The sequence below is a fragment of the Ahaetulla prasina genome, chromosome 1 (genome assembly GCF_028640845.1).
Source record: "Ahaetulla prasina isolate Xishuangbanna chromosome 1, ASM2864084v1, whole genome shotgun sequence".
In the NCBI taxonomy this organism is placed as follows: domain Eukaryota; kingdom Metazoa; phylum Chordata; class Lepidosauria; order Squamata; family Colubridae; genus Ahaetulla; species Ahaetulla prasina.
Window position 1 is genome coordinate 177,595,034 of NC_080539.1, and position 14,200 is coordinate 177,609,233.

The 14,200-nt window shown below is 39.4% G+C and overlaps 1 protein-coding gene across 4 annotated transcripts in view; it reads right to left on the minus strand.

Moving 5' to 3' along the window:
• Window positions 1–14,200, minus strand: part of EHBP1 (EH domain binding protein 1) — a 285,605-nt gene that overhangs the window by 211,739 nt on the left and 59,666 nt on the right. For all 4 annotated transcript variants that reach the window (XM_058182647.1, XM_058182659.1, XM_058182653.1 and 1 more), the window contains exons 3-5: window positions 12,206–12,263; window positions 7,324–7,419; window positions 188–241 (exon numbers count right to left, since the gene is read on the minus strand). In XM_058182647.1, the coding sequence (XP_058038630.1) occupies window positions 188–241; window positions 7,324–7,419; window positions 12,206–12,263 (208 nt within the window). The remainder of the gene's footprint in view (window positions 1–187; window positions 242–7,323; window positions 7,420–12,205; window positions 12,264–14,200) is intronic.

Consider the following 14,200-nt stretch of genomic DNA (forward strand, 5'->3'; position numbering starts at 1 on the left):
GCAATTGACTTAAATGTAAGTCAATCAGTTTGAAAAGGGGCCATATTTATGTTAGAAGTGTTTATGTTAGAAGCCTTTTCTTTCCTCCCTGCACAAAGGACAAGAAAGGAGTTTCCTATCCTGGTAGATGGGAAATGGCTCCAATATCAAGCTAAAATCCAAAGCAAAACACCATTTTGTCACTTACGTTTTCTATAACAAATGTCCACTCTTTGTCTTCAAATTCCTCTGCGTGGGGATCCTGAAAGGTAGGAATACAATATTAAATTCCTTTCTGAACCCAATAAACCTATGGAAGAAAATAAACAGATGATTCCTGGATTTGGATCTAGAGGATGACAGATTTAAAGTCTGAACCCATTGTCGGAAGGCCTCTTTAGCAGCAATTTTTACTATATCTTATTCTCTTTTCACCATTCAAATGCTCTGCATAGGAGTGTATTTGGCAAAGTGTACTTACTGCTTAACCACTTAGTGGTAAAGTACCGCTGAGTATATGTTGAAGGGAGGTTTAATAGAGTCATATACTGGACTGAAAAGTAGCTGATGTGTTTTTTTTACCAGCTAGGAAGAAACCAGGAAGACTTTTATGTCTTCCTAGTATGTTAGTTTTCGCAGCTTGTCCCATAGCATTATATTGTATTATTGCTTTTCTTTTGGTCTGACTACAGATCGCTTTTTTGAATGAACTATACACAAAATCTTCCAAGATTTATTGATTTTCAAACAAGGGAAATGAAACACAGGTGTAGAGATTGAGGGTTTTTTTATTATATAGTATTATTCCAACAGTTTTAAAGACCTTTTCTTTTGATAGGTAATTTTCATTTATATTCTTTCTCCCCCCCACTCACTTATTTAGAAATCTATGTTACATGTCAGCATTACTGATGAATATCCATGTTGTAAATCAGCACATAAGACGACTAAACTAGGCTTCAAAGTCAACATGAGTGGTAGATTTGAGTACAAATACACAGGGAGAGGGAGGAGGGGGGAGAGAGGGAGGGAGGGAGGGAGGGAGAGAGGAGGAGCAAATTTCTAAATTTTTTAATGAAAATAGGGGGTAGCTCCTTGTTTTTGCTAAAAAAACAACAACAACTAATGAAAGTCCAGGAAGTTGAGATGATTCATGTGCCTCCTTTAAGAGCATTTTCCTTTCAGATATTGGTATTGTGTGATACAAATACTTTGTTCCTTTACATTGTTAGTTAGACTTCTTTCTGATTACATACATCATAACCAATTTTAATGTTCCACTCATGTTTTTGCAATGTGTAGAGGTGCCAGTTGGATAAAATATACATATAACACATACTCATGGCTGGAGAGTAACTGCATATCTTTTGCACAATCCAATCTTGGTCAGTCATTGGGACCAGACATATTGTATTCCGAGCTGTATATCTTTTCTTTCAGTTAATTCCCTACTAACACATCACTTCACCAATTCAGGATAATATTTAATTCATTTGCTGAAATGATTTATATTTATAAATGTTTTTGTCATAATCTAGTTGGTAGGTCATCACGGAGGTACAATCTCTTACAGATATTTGATCATTTCTTGAAAAAAAGCAACCTTTAGCCTATTCCTCATACAATGACAACCTGTTAATTGGAAATAATCTAAGTTTGAGGTGTTCATTTTGACCACTGAACAATCACAGGCATCTTTCTATTTTCTTCGGTGAAATTTTGGAGGCCACTGAAGCTCCATCATAGAACATAAAGCCAGAGATACGATTTCAAAAGAAAAAGGTCAGAGAAGACAGACCATCATATGCATGTAGAGGTTTCTCAAACGGAAGAATATGAACAAGTTCCTCTGAAGTTTATTGTTTAAGGCAAATACTCTGCCCAGAGACCGATTATCTATGCTTTTAAGTAACAAGTGTTCAAGTACCCACTGCCCCTGCTAAGAGGCTATACTTAACATTCTCATTAGTCGGAGATGCCCAGACATAACCTTTAATCCTATCAGCAAGGCCGTTTCAACAGCCACTTACCGATTCAGAGATAATGCAGTCGTATCACTTCCAGAACATAAGGCTTGTCTAGCTTGGTGCCTGTTCTTTACTCACACCACTATTTTAGAGTGCTGCTTTGCAAACAGATTTGGTCCTTTATCTCTGATTCCTATACGGACTGCATGAGCAATGCATTCTGTCATCAGCCACTGCCAGTAGAAATAAAAACCAGGAGCACAGCTCTGATCTTCAGCTTTTAATCAGTGCAAATAAGTTCTGTTGGGAGGGATACTTTCATGCTGTGATGCAAAATAGCAGTGCAAACATCTTTCTTTCCTTCCTTTGGGACATCTTTATCCCCTACTTGAACCCGCTGATCATCCCCAACCTTCTACCCAAACTTCTCCAACATAAAAGTAAAGGTAAAGGTTCCCCTCGCACATATGCTAGTCGTTTCCAACTCTAGGGGTTGGTGGTCATCTCCGTTTCAAAGCCGAAGAGCCAGCACTGTCTGAAGACGTCTCCATGGTCATGTGGCCGGCATGACTAAACGCCAAAGGCACACGGAACGCTGTTACCTTCCCACCAAAGGTGGTCCCTATTTTTCTACTTGCATTTTTTACGTGCTTTCGAACTGCTAGGTTGGCAGAAGCTGGGACAAGTAACGGGAGCTTACCCCGCTACGTTCTCCAACATGGCACCTTTTAATTTAGGTGAGACTGATGAACTCGGAGCATGGACAATTACTATGAATCCCAATGAGTGGTTAGGACTCTAGGGGCTGCATAAGAATTAGGTCACCATGAAAGTTAATACAAACAAATGTTATTTTAGTAATCATTAATTACATGTCCAAATCTTGACAGAACTGCAGTGTATAATAATAATAATAATAATAATAATAATAATAATAATAATAATAATAATAATAATAATAATAATAATAATAATAATAATAATAATAATAATAATAATAATATTTTAATTTGTATACCGCCCTTCTCCCGAAGGACTCAGGGCGGTGACCAGGCAGATAAAGCCTGTCGAAGCCCGAGGGGAAGTTCGTTCCACAGGGTCGGAGCCCCCACAGAGAAGGCCCTCCCCCTGGGGGCCGCCAGTCGACACTGTTTGGCTGACGGCACCCTGAGGAGTCCCTCTCTGTGGGAACGCACCGGACGATGGGAGATAGAGGCCGGCAGTAGACGGTCCCGTAGATAGCCCGGTCCTAAGCCATGGAGCGCTTTAAAGGTGGTAACCAATACCTTGAAGCGCACCCGGAAAACAACAGGTAGCCAGTGCAGTCTGCGCAGGATAGGTGTTACGTGGGAGCTCCGAACCGCTCCCTCAATAACCCGCGCAGCCGCGTTCTGGACTAGCTGAAGTCTCCGGGTGCTCTTCAAGGGGAGCCCCATGTAGAGAGCATTGCAATAGTCCAGGTGAGAGGTAAGGAGAGCATGAGTGACCGTGCATAAGGCATCCCGGTCCAGGAAGGGACGCAACTGGCGGATCAGGCGAACCTGATAGAAAGCTCTCCTGGAGACGGTCGCCAAATGATCTTCAAAAGACAACCGATCATCCAGGAGCACGCCCAAGTTGCGTACCTTCTCCATCGGGGCCAATGACTCACCCCCAATAGACAGCCGCATCTGCAGCTGACTGTACCGAGGTGCCGGCATCCACAGCCACTCCGTCTTGGAGGGATTAAGTTTGAGCCTGTTCCTCCCCATCCAGACCCGTACGGATTCCACACACCGGGACAGCACTTCGACAGCTTCACTGGGGTGGCCCGGGGTGGAAAAGTACAGCTGAGTGTCATCAGCATACAGTTGGTATCTCACCCCGAAGCCACTGATGATCTCACCCAGCGGCTTCATATAGATGTTGAACAGGAGGGGTGAGAGAATCGAGAGAAGAAAAGTTTGAAAGTATGCTGTTGTAGTTTCATTTAAGTGTAATTCTCCCACTGTTTTAACACTGAAGCTCTTTTTATCAGGCCCTTCTCTTTTAAAGTGTTAAGCTTTATATGGTGAATTACCCAGTGGATTAGCTATTAGGTGACATAGAAATACTTTCTTGCTCTATTAAATTACTGCAGTGCTAGCTTACACCAAGGCTGGCTTTTAGAGATGTTCCAAAACCAGGCAAGAAGATATTCTTATCATATTTCACCAGTACCATTTGATGGCCTGTCCCAGCCTCTGGTATATCTTTAGGTCCAACTGAAAGCCTGAAATCACCTGAGATCAGGTCAGATAACATACCATCTGTTTCCATATATAGCTGGTGAGTTCCTAAAATAATTTTCAAAGCTCCTCTTTCAAAATAAATAAGTGAGTGGCTATTCGGAACAAGGAGGAGCTGCCCCGGGTGTGGAATGCCATTCCCAGTTGCTGGGAATGCAATGCCAGCTAGGTGCCTACCCTGAAAGATTTTTGATTCCAGACAGAGTTCTTTCTTATTCTTTCAGGCTATGTACTGTATCCCTTCCATTCTAAAAGCAGAAATCACTCAGGTCTTACTTTACATGGCTTTATTTTGGGGCTTGGCAACTATTAAATTTCTGAAATATTTGTATGCTGTGTTTTATGAGTTTCTATTTTGTCAGCTACCCAGATCACTTCAGCTAAGGGCTAACATGGTAATGTATTAAATAAGAATACAGACAATCTTTGTTTAGCAACCAAAATTGGGACCAGCAACTCAGTCATTAAGTGAAGTAGTTGCTAAGTCAAACATTTTACAACTTTTATTTCAACTCTCCTTTTCTTTACAGATCTGCAAAGACCATAAATTAAAGGACTCATCGCAAAGTTACATTTTCACCATTCTTTAACTGCGAACAGTTGCTATATGAGGCAATATTTAAATGAGGGCTAATCATAATTACATTATATTTATAACTGTATAAATATATGACTGTATAAATAATTTAAATGTTCAGCATATTCTTTCTCAGGGTGCACACTGGTTTTCTACATACAAGAGCAAGCAAAGGTTCAGTGGCTAATTTAACGGTTTGTGTAGCCAAGGCCACAATAACACCATCAGCTAAGTGGAGGGTCACAGGATTTCCAGTGGTTTGGCAGGATTGGCAATATTGGGAAGGGTGGAGTTTTGGTATTAATTGAGTAGCTATGTTAAGCCACTTTTAGAGTTTAACACTTTTTCTGTGTTGGTAACTGTCAGAAACCAGCAGAAAATTGCACATCCATTCATCAGTGGTTTTTTAGCATCCATTTCCAAGGGCCTTTGGGACCACAAAAATGGACGTCAAGAGTTGCAAGCAGCCACAGACTGCAGATTGGAAACCCTTCCAGTACAACTACAGGTTCAAAGAGCTGGAAGTAGGAATGAAACAGTTTCCAACAGGGGTGAAATGCTCCCAGTTCGGACCAGATCGCGCGATCTGGTAGCGATGGGGGATAGTTCGGAGAACCGGTAGCAAAAATCCCTGTCCCCCCCTCACTGCCCACGCCTCGCTGTTCCTCTTCTCTGTCCCTGAAGCTCTCGGTGGTGATACAGCTGCAAACTGCCTTAAATGACTGCTGTGGCACTTCAAAGGGGTGCACTACAGCTGATCAGTGCTGTAGGCGGCTAGTAGACCATGCCTCTATTTTTAAAGAAGGTGGACCGGTGCCTCCCAAAAAAAGGCAATTAGTAGACCGGTGCCTCTATTTTTAAAGAAGGTAGACTGGTGCGCTCCCAAGTTTTATATACTTTATTATTTTTATTATTTATTATTATTGGCCATGCCCATTCAGTCACCTGACCACCAAGCCATGCCCACCAATTAAGCCACGCCCACAGAACCGGTAGGGAAAATTTTTAGATTTCACCCCGGTTTCCAATCTGCAGAGCATTATCAATACATAACAACCACTTACCACAGATAATTATACTTACTCCAAACTGGACGCATCTCTCCCTCCCTCCCTCTCCCTCTCTCAACTTCTGTTGTTTCTGTTCTTGCCTGTTTCATTTCTATCCCTAAAGATTTGGGGACTACATTTTATTGTCCTGGATGATGAACTTAATTTCTAATAAAGTAAATTGACATGTACTGCAGACAAACAGTATTTCTTTGCCAATTTCATGATAGCAAGATCTATTATTCTGAAACAAAAAAAAACTTTTCATAGAAACAGCCTAGCTCGAATAAGACCTTGATGGGTTTGTTATTTAAAAGGTCAAACCTACATGTTTTTAAATAGCAGGCCAATTTTTGTAGTATGTTCTCTAAAAGTGGTCCTGCAGTTCCTTGACAGCTTATTTATTGAGTTCACAGCATTAAACATGAATATGGTTTCTTTATTTTGATTTATAATGAACCACTGACAATGTCAATGAATATATGCTAAACCTTTGGATTCAAAGACATGCATTGTGCAGTTCATCTTTGGATATGGTAGTAGCTCTGCAGTCCCAGTCTGAAAGTCCATTGTTTCAGTGACTATGAGTCTGCTATTCTGTGATGCCACTCAGGGTTTTCTATCAGTTTTTGATGACATATATCTTCAAAGGCAGTGGAGGCTTCATAGCACAGGGCTGAGATTCTGTCAGCAGCCACAACCTAGGGTAGATGTCAGAGTGACATAGGGTTTCTTTCACAGTGTCTTTGTGATGCTTAGCATTGAGTAACATTGAGTCTCTTCCCACAGTTCAGTAAACCATACAGCATAAGGTGGTCATTCTGAGATGTCCCACCCACCTCATCTAGTCTCTGCTGATCAGGTACTCAATGCTGGTGGACTCTGGGTGATCGAAGACCTCCAGGTTAGAGACATGGTCTTGCCAATGAATATCAAGGATGGAGTAGAGAATGTGCGTGTGAAATTTTTTCCAGTTGTTTGATGTGCCTTCAACACAGAATCAAGTACTCACATCCATGTAGGAGATAAGGGATAACCACAGCTCTGTAGAATTCCAGCTTTCTGGAGATAGAGATGTTATATTGATTGAGCACCCTAATATGCAGTCATCCCAGTGCCTGGCTGGCCTGGCTGATCCTGGAGTCAAGATCTATTGCTTGAGATGATGCTTTCCATGTAATTGAAGTTGTTTACTTTTATCAGCTGGGTGTCATGAACAGTGATTTTTAGTTTTATGGACTTGGTATTTGGCACAAGCTGGTAAAATGCTTCAGTTCTGTTCAGGCTGATAATCAGGCCAAGGACCATAGCAACATCTGAGAAGTTCAGCATCAATTGTATATCATTGCCTTGGTGCATCAAGAGAGCACAGTCAGCAGCAAAGAAAGTTTCTTGAATGACTGTATGGAGCCACTTTGCCCATGTGTTTAAGCAGCAATGGTCTAAGTGAGAGCAATTCAAAATAAAACAAAACACACACTTACCTTAAAAAGTGTCACAGTGATTTCAATGTTTTCAGGTACAGGCCACACTACCACCCCACGGTAAGGGTTCTTTATTCCTGGTTGCCAACTATGAGCCTGAAGAAAGAATTGTGAGACAGGAAAAGTCTTGATCTATGTAGACATAGCAGCTGAGATTAATGCAGAGAGCAACATTTGCTACTTAAGGGTAAAGATGAATGAAAAAAACAATGCATACAACTAAAGCTAGATGTAGAAGAATCTAATACCAGTCACTAATTGTCATTCTTTATTACCCCATAGAAGTGCAGAAAGCCTATCATATTTACCACATTTGGTCAACATTTTTGCACATGTATAGATTTAACATGGTTTTCATCCACTGCATAATTTGGCTGCTGGGCAATGAGAAGAAGCCCCTGTAATTAACTTCTAGTGTTGTAGTGTTGTAGGAAAGGGAAATAACCAAGTTAAACTTTTGTCAGTCCTGGAAGCCATCTTTTACTTTGGATCTTCAGAACTGCCACATTTAGTACTGTGGGAAACTGTAAGTAGTTGGAGATATCTAGCCATAATAACATTCTTTTCTCTGAGAGTCAAGGACATTCTGCCTGCACCTGAAGTGGTGTGACTGGGAGGCATCTCCAGTTGGGACTGTGCATTAATTGGACCATGTGTTGGACATGTAGGTCCTGGGGCAGGGACTTGGACTTTCTTTTGGGTGGGGAAAACCTGGAAGCTTTCAGATTCGGGTTTTTCCAGATGTGCCAATATGACATCTCTAATAAAATGGATCTTTGAGGAATGTCTAGCCTTGGAGTCTTCTTTCATTGGGGGTGTTACTTGGAACCCTGACAACTTTTTACAAAATACCTGATTTGCCAACAGTTATAAATGGAATGACTCTACTTTTCTTATATATTAATATAATTGTGTTAAATTTGCTACAACTCCATCAGACATCCAGATTGAGATATACAGTCCCATCATTCCATTCCATTCTTATCTGGGACAGTTATTCTCTCTCTCTTAGCCCAACTAGCTCACAGGGTTATTGTGATGGGGGAAAAAGGAGGAAAGAGTAATATATATATCGCCTTGAAATCCTGTACAAAACACAGAATACAGAGCTAAATAATAATTAATAATGATAAAATATTTATGCCAAACTATACATTTAGATAAATTTTGGGACACAAGTACCTTCTCAACACAACCGGATTCTGCTTTTGACTTGCTTCCAAGAATGCATTTAGTTAAAACGAATTTCTTTGCTTATGCATTACTGGCAAGATGACTAAGGCCTCCCGAAACTTTATTGATCTATAGACCTGGAGACAGATTTTTCTAATGACATAAAAATATGGAAGATTTTTAAAAATAGTTTCATTGTAATTCTTGAACTTAACTGGAAGATGAAACTTAGTCCTACGATTCTTACTAATTAAGAAATGGTCTTTGAATGCTCCTATTCAAATCAGGTTAATTAATGTTCTTTGCAAAGCTATTTTAACTCCTGAAGGATAGCTCAAATACTTAACAATTAAGGAATGGTGATTTTTTTTTTAAAAAAAAGTAAAGACCAACTTTACTTGCTAACTGAAAATTCAGGAAAGCTAGGAGGATCAGAGTGTTGCTGCCTGTATTATGTAGCTGAACTAACGAAGGACTGTGCACTATGATGTCCAACAGAAAAGATTCACTTTCCTTGTATGTCCTTGAAGCAAAGTAAAGCAGAATTCTTTCATATGAGCAGAAGTGGGCATATACAACAATTGGGTGGATTCCTATTAACGTAATGTGGTATCTGCTCTGGACAGGATGGCTGTCCAGAGAGAGGTAAGGACAGTGGAAATATTATTGGGAATTCACTTCCTTCTATCCAGGACATGGCATATAAGCATTGCTTGACCAGGGTCAGTACTATTGTCAGGGACTTACCCATCCTCTCCATGATCAGTTTTCATGGTTATCTTCTGGGAGGAGGCTTCATGATATCCAAAGCAGAACAACTAGATTCTGTAATAGCTTTGTTCCATATATTTCTTCATATATTTTCAAATATATATTCATATATTTCTTCATATTATACATTAATGATCTCTGTGACTATATTATAAGTAATTGTGTTCTCTTTGCTGACGATGTCAAACTATTTAATACCACCAGCAATACAGCTACCCTTCAAAAAGACCTTGACTTTGTGTCAGAATGGTCCAAAACTTGGCAACTCCAAATCTCAACCAGCAAATGCTCAGTCTTACACATTGGAAAAAAGAATCTAAACACTAAATACAAACTCGATGGACATTACCTTACAGATGACCCCCACCCTGTTAAAGACCCCCACCCATGCCTTCGACATGACCTGAGTTTAACTCATAGAATCATCTATTACAATGTCCTTCCTGTTGAAGACTACTTCAGCTTCAATTGCAACAATACACGAGCACACAATAGATTTAAGCTTAATGTTAACCGTTCCAATCTTGATTGCAGAAAATATGACTTCAGTAACAGAGTTGTTAATGCTTGGAACACACTACCTGACTCTGTGGTCTCTTCCCAAAATCCACAAAGCTTTAACCAAAAACTGTCTACTATTGACCTCACCCCATTCCTAAGAGGTCTGTAAGGGGCGTGCATAAGAGCACAAGCATGCCTACTGTTCCTGTCCTATTGTTTCCCTCCATTATATCTAATTAATATAGTTATTACATACTTATGCTTATATATATGCTTATATATTGTATAGTTATTTCGTGCTTATGCTTATATATACTGTGTGACAAAATAAATAAATAAATAAATAAATAAAAATATAGGAGAAATCTTGTTAACTCTCAAAATTCTTTTTTACGCTATGTATTCAAAATGTATAACTTGGCATTTGTTGGTGCTGCTGTTATTATATTATTATTATTATTATTGGGATGATGACATTGTTTGGTGGGTGGTATTTCTTCCTTCAAGAGTGGGGCATCGGAATTTCATTTTAATGTATGCTGTTATGTATACAGGTAAATGACACTAAAGGTTATCTTATCTTCTTATCTTATCTTGCACATTTCAGATTTATGCCTGGCATTTCTATTAATGATTTGTGTGATGAAGCCTGCTTTGTGCTCATAACTCCTTCCATTTCTCTTAATATTAAAGAAGCTAAATTATTTTAACCCTGTTTCTATATTTATGAGAATGCACAAGAGCATAATTTAATAAAGAGACACAGAGTGATCCAGTCTGACTCCTTTAGGACTGAATCAAATAGTAACAGTTGGTCTAGTGCACAGGTGTCAAACTCGCTGCATCACATTGCCGTCATGCGATGTTTTGTAACTTTTTCCCCTTCACAGAGCTGGGGTAGACGTGGCCTGCATGTGATGCATCCGGCCCGCCAGTTTCACACCCCTAGTCTAGTGGTTAAAGCATTAGGCTAGAAAGCAGGAGACTGAGTCTTGCCTTAGGCATGAAAAGGCAGGATTGCTGTTCTGGGGAAAATAGGAGGAGGAAGGAATATCAGGAATGTTTTTCCACCTTGAAGTATTTATAAAAATAATAAAGGTGGGATATAAATAAATAATGAACCGTTTCTATTTATTCATATCAACAAATAGACTCTAACCAGACCTGTGTTTTGGAGTAGAGCTCGAAAACCATGGTCTTCATTCCCATTTTTTTCCCAAATAAAATCAAAAGGAAGGAGATGAAAGTACAGAGAAAAAAAAGGGACGGGAAAGAGGAAAAGTTGAAAGGGAAAATTGGAACTGACAAGGTAATTTGTGATAAATCAGATAAAAAGAAAAAATAGGGCAGTCCTCCACCAGCGGTCCTGATTATTATAGCCAAAATAGTATAAATTCCTCCATATCCAGTCAGAGTATTGGGCTACAACCAGAAAAACAGCATTTAAATTATCATTTAGCAATGATAGATTTAGCACTATCCACAATAGATGAATGGTTGGTGATAATAATGAAACTTGCTGTGACAGGTAAAATGACGTCTTTGATTACAGAATGTCTATATTTACTGTTGACTGGAAATCTCTTATGGACATCTTGCATAAAACAGAAAAAATGAATTTAATGGTTTATGGTTTTGATGATTAGACAGGATAGATTATAGAAAGAAGAGAGTTATGTTGTGATCATAGTGTCAGAGTTAAATTTATAGTTGTACTTATAACTGTTACAAAGAAAGTTGGAAGTTACTTCTTTGTATGTTTTTTCTTTTCTTTCTTGCACATTTAGCTTGCATCATTACATAGTAAAGTATATCCACAGTAAAGATGTTCTGGATAAAAGTGAGAAATAGTTTTATTGTTAAAGTGATCTGCAATTATCCTTGTAGTACTTTTTTTGCTGAGTATTTACAGCATACATTTAAATTACTGTTTAATTTAATACATTTAAATTATTGTTTACTGTTTTATATAAACTTCCAGAAGAAAAATGCTATTTGAACTGTGTTGCGCTTGTTAATATTGTTACTAGTACTATTATTGATAGTAAAATCCGGGGACATGAAAATGGGAAAAAAATTAAAACAATAATATAGTAGATAGATAAGTTAATGAATTAGAGTGTATATTACAATTGAATTCCATTAGAATATCTTTCAAGGGAAATTGAAGAATCACTGATTTATTTTTTTACAGAATGTAGAGATTTGTATAACATAAACTTCCATAATGATAAATACTGAAGTTGCTATTAAGATTGAAAAAACATGCAGAGATACAAAATCAGTCATAGCAGCAGTGTTTATTAGCAATAACAATAATGTATAATGACAAATTCCTTTACAATTTTTAGATCTCTCATCCTTGTTTTGAATCAGGACAATTATGATGTGAGAGATTTCAAATTATACCCCCAAATTAATGGAAAATAAGACTAACCTTAGAAGATTTCCTTCGGCTTCTTCTTGTCCAAACCACTACCAATTTATCTGGTTGCCTATTGGGAAAAACAAATATATTTACTATTAAATGTTCCTATGTTGATTTTTAAAGCTACTTGAGATTATAACATAAACTGCAACCTTGAAAATTACGCTGTCTCTGCCCATTCCTGCATACTATTAAAAAAAAACCTAAAATAAAATTAGCTACCGACGTGAACCATTTTTTGTATATAGTACTAGTCACCAATACTTCAAATCCAAAAGAATGAAACTTCTCTTTTGAAAAATAATTCTATGTATGATACAAATATCTAGAAAGCAAAGCCATTTTAAATTATTTCTATGAGTGTTTTAATGTACATATAACACATACAAATATATGAATTATACTAGCTTGTTCTTTGTAAAATACAACTTTGAAGGAAAGAATCTAGGAAAAAATATGAGATACTATCTACTTATCTTCTCCCCTGCCCTGGGCTAGAGAGATAAAGCAAACTCTGGCCTGTTTCTCCAGTCCACAAAAAGTTCTTTTGTGTACAAAGGGGAAATCCCTGCTCTCCTTTGGCAGGCAGTTCTTTTGGTCTGTCCACTTAATGACCACAACTGTGAAAGCCAGGACTGCAGTCATTGAACGAAATGGTCATGTGGGCATCTTGATTAACGACCACTTCGCTCAATGATCAAGATTCCAGTTCCAGTTGTGGACATAAGCTGAGGACTATCTGTACTAGTACAGCAGCAATTAAAACAATATAGCAATCTTAAAATGCTGAAACTTGAATAAAAATAAAAATATAAACATTGTGTATTATGTTTTGTGGCATATAACACAAGGTTAGGCTAAAGAAAGGTTACATTTAGTGCCACTAAGGCCACTCATGCCTGCTGTGACAAACTAGACTCAAGAAGGACCTCAGGCTACACATCTGTTCCTTTAAATGGAGGAGAAAATCTGGAGAACGTCCCTGAATGTGTACTGACAAATGAGTACATAAAAAGGTATTCTTTTCAGATGTCTGCTTCTTAAACAAAAACTGAAAGAATTCTGCAAAGGATCCAGTTGACAACTGCCACATGCGCAAAGGGATCGCGCTCTAAAAAAGCAGAACTTCTGGGTTCTGGAGCACATGCACACTTGACAATCAGCTGGCCGGCACACATGCACACCAGTTTTCAGCACTGCCCCGTGCGCACGAAGGTATGCGCATGCGCACCAGAAACCCAGAAGACAAACAGGCAAGGCCACCCGTGCCAGGCGAAATGGCTTCGTGTGCCACTTTGGGTTTGTGTGCCATAGGTTTGCCATCACAGAGCTATGGGAAATACCTTGCGCAGCTCTTAATTTTTGGCAGAAACAAAAATTTAAATAGAGTAGATTTCCTCAGTTCCACATCCCAAGTTCTAAACCCTAATAGGTTTTAAGACAAATTACCAAAAATATGAATTCAGCTTGTAATCAGTCCAAGTAATAGATGTCAAACATTACCACCCCATCCCAAGAAGTACCGTATATACTCGAGTATAAGCCGAGTTTTTCAGCACGTTTTTTGTGCTGAAAAGCGCCCCCTCGGCTTATACTCGAGTCTACGTCTCGATGTACTTCGGGAACCCCGCACAGGAGACGCCAAAGAGGCGGCGAGATCGTCCGCGGATTTGCCCAAGGCTGAGCAGTTCGCGCGGACCTGAGCCAAGCGGTCCCAGTCCAGCGAGCGGTGAAAGCGGAGCGGCGCCGGCATGTCGCCACCGCTCGCTGACTGGGACCGCTTGGCTCGGGTCCGCAGTAACTCCGCCAGGCTGTGCCGCCAAGAAACCATTTAAAAGCCCAACTTCTGAAGCACGGAGGAGAAGAAAGCCCTGGCGGGGCTTTTAAATGGTTTCTTCGTGGCACAGCCTGGCGGGGAGTTACTGCGACCGAGCCAAGCGGTCCCAGTCCAGCCGAACGGTGAAAGCGGAGCGGCGCCGGCATGTCGCCACCGCTCGCTGACTG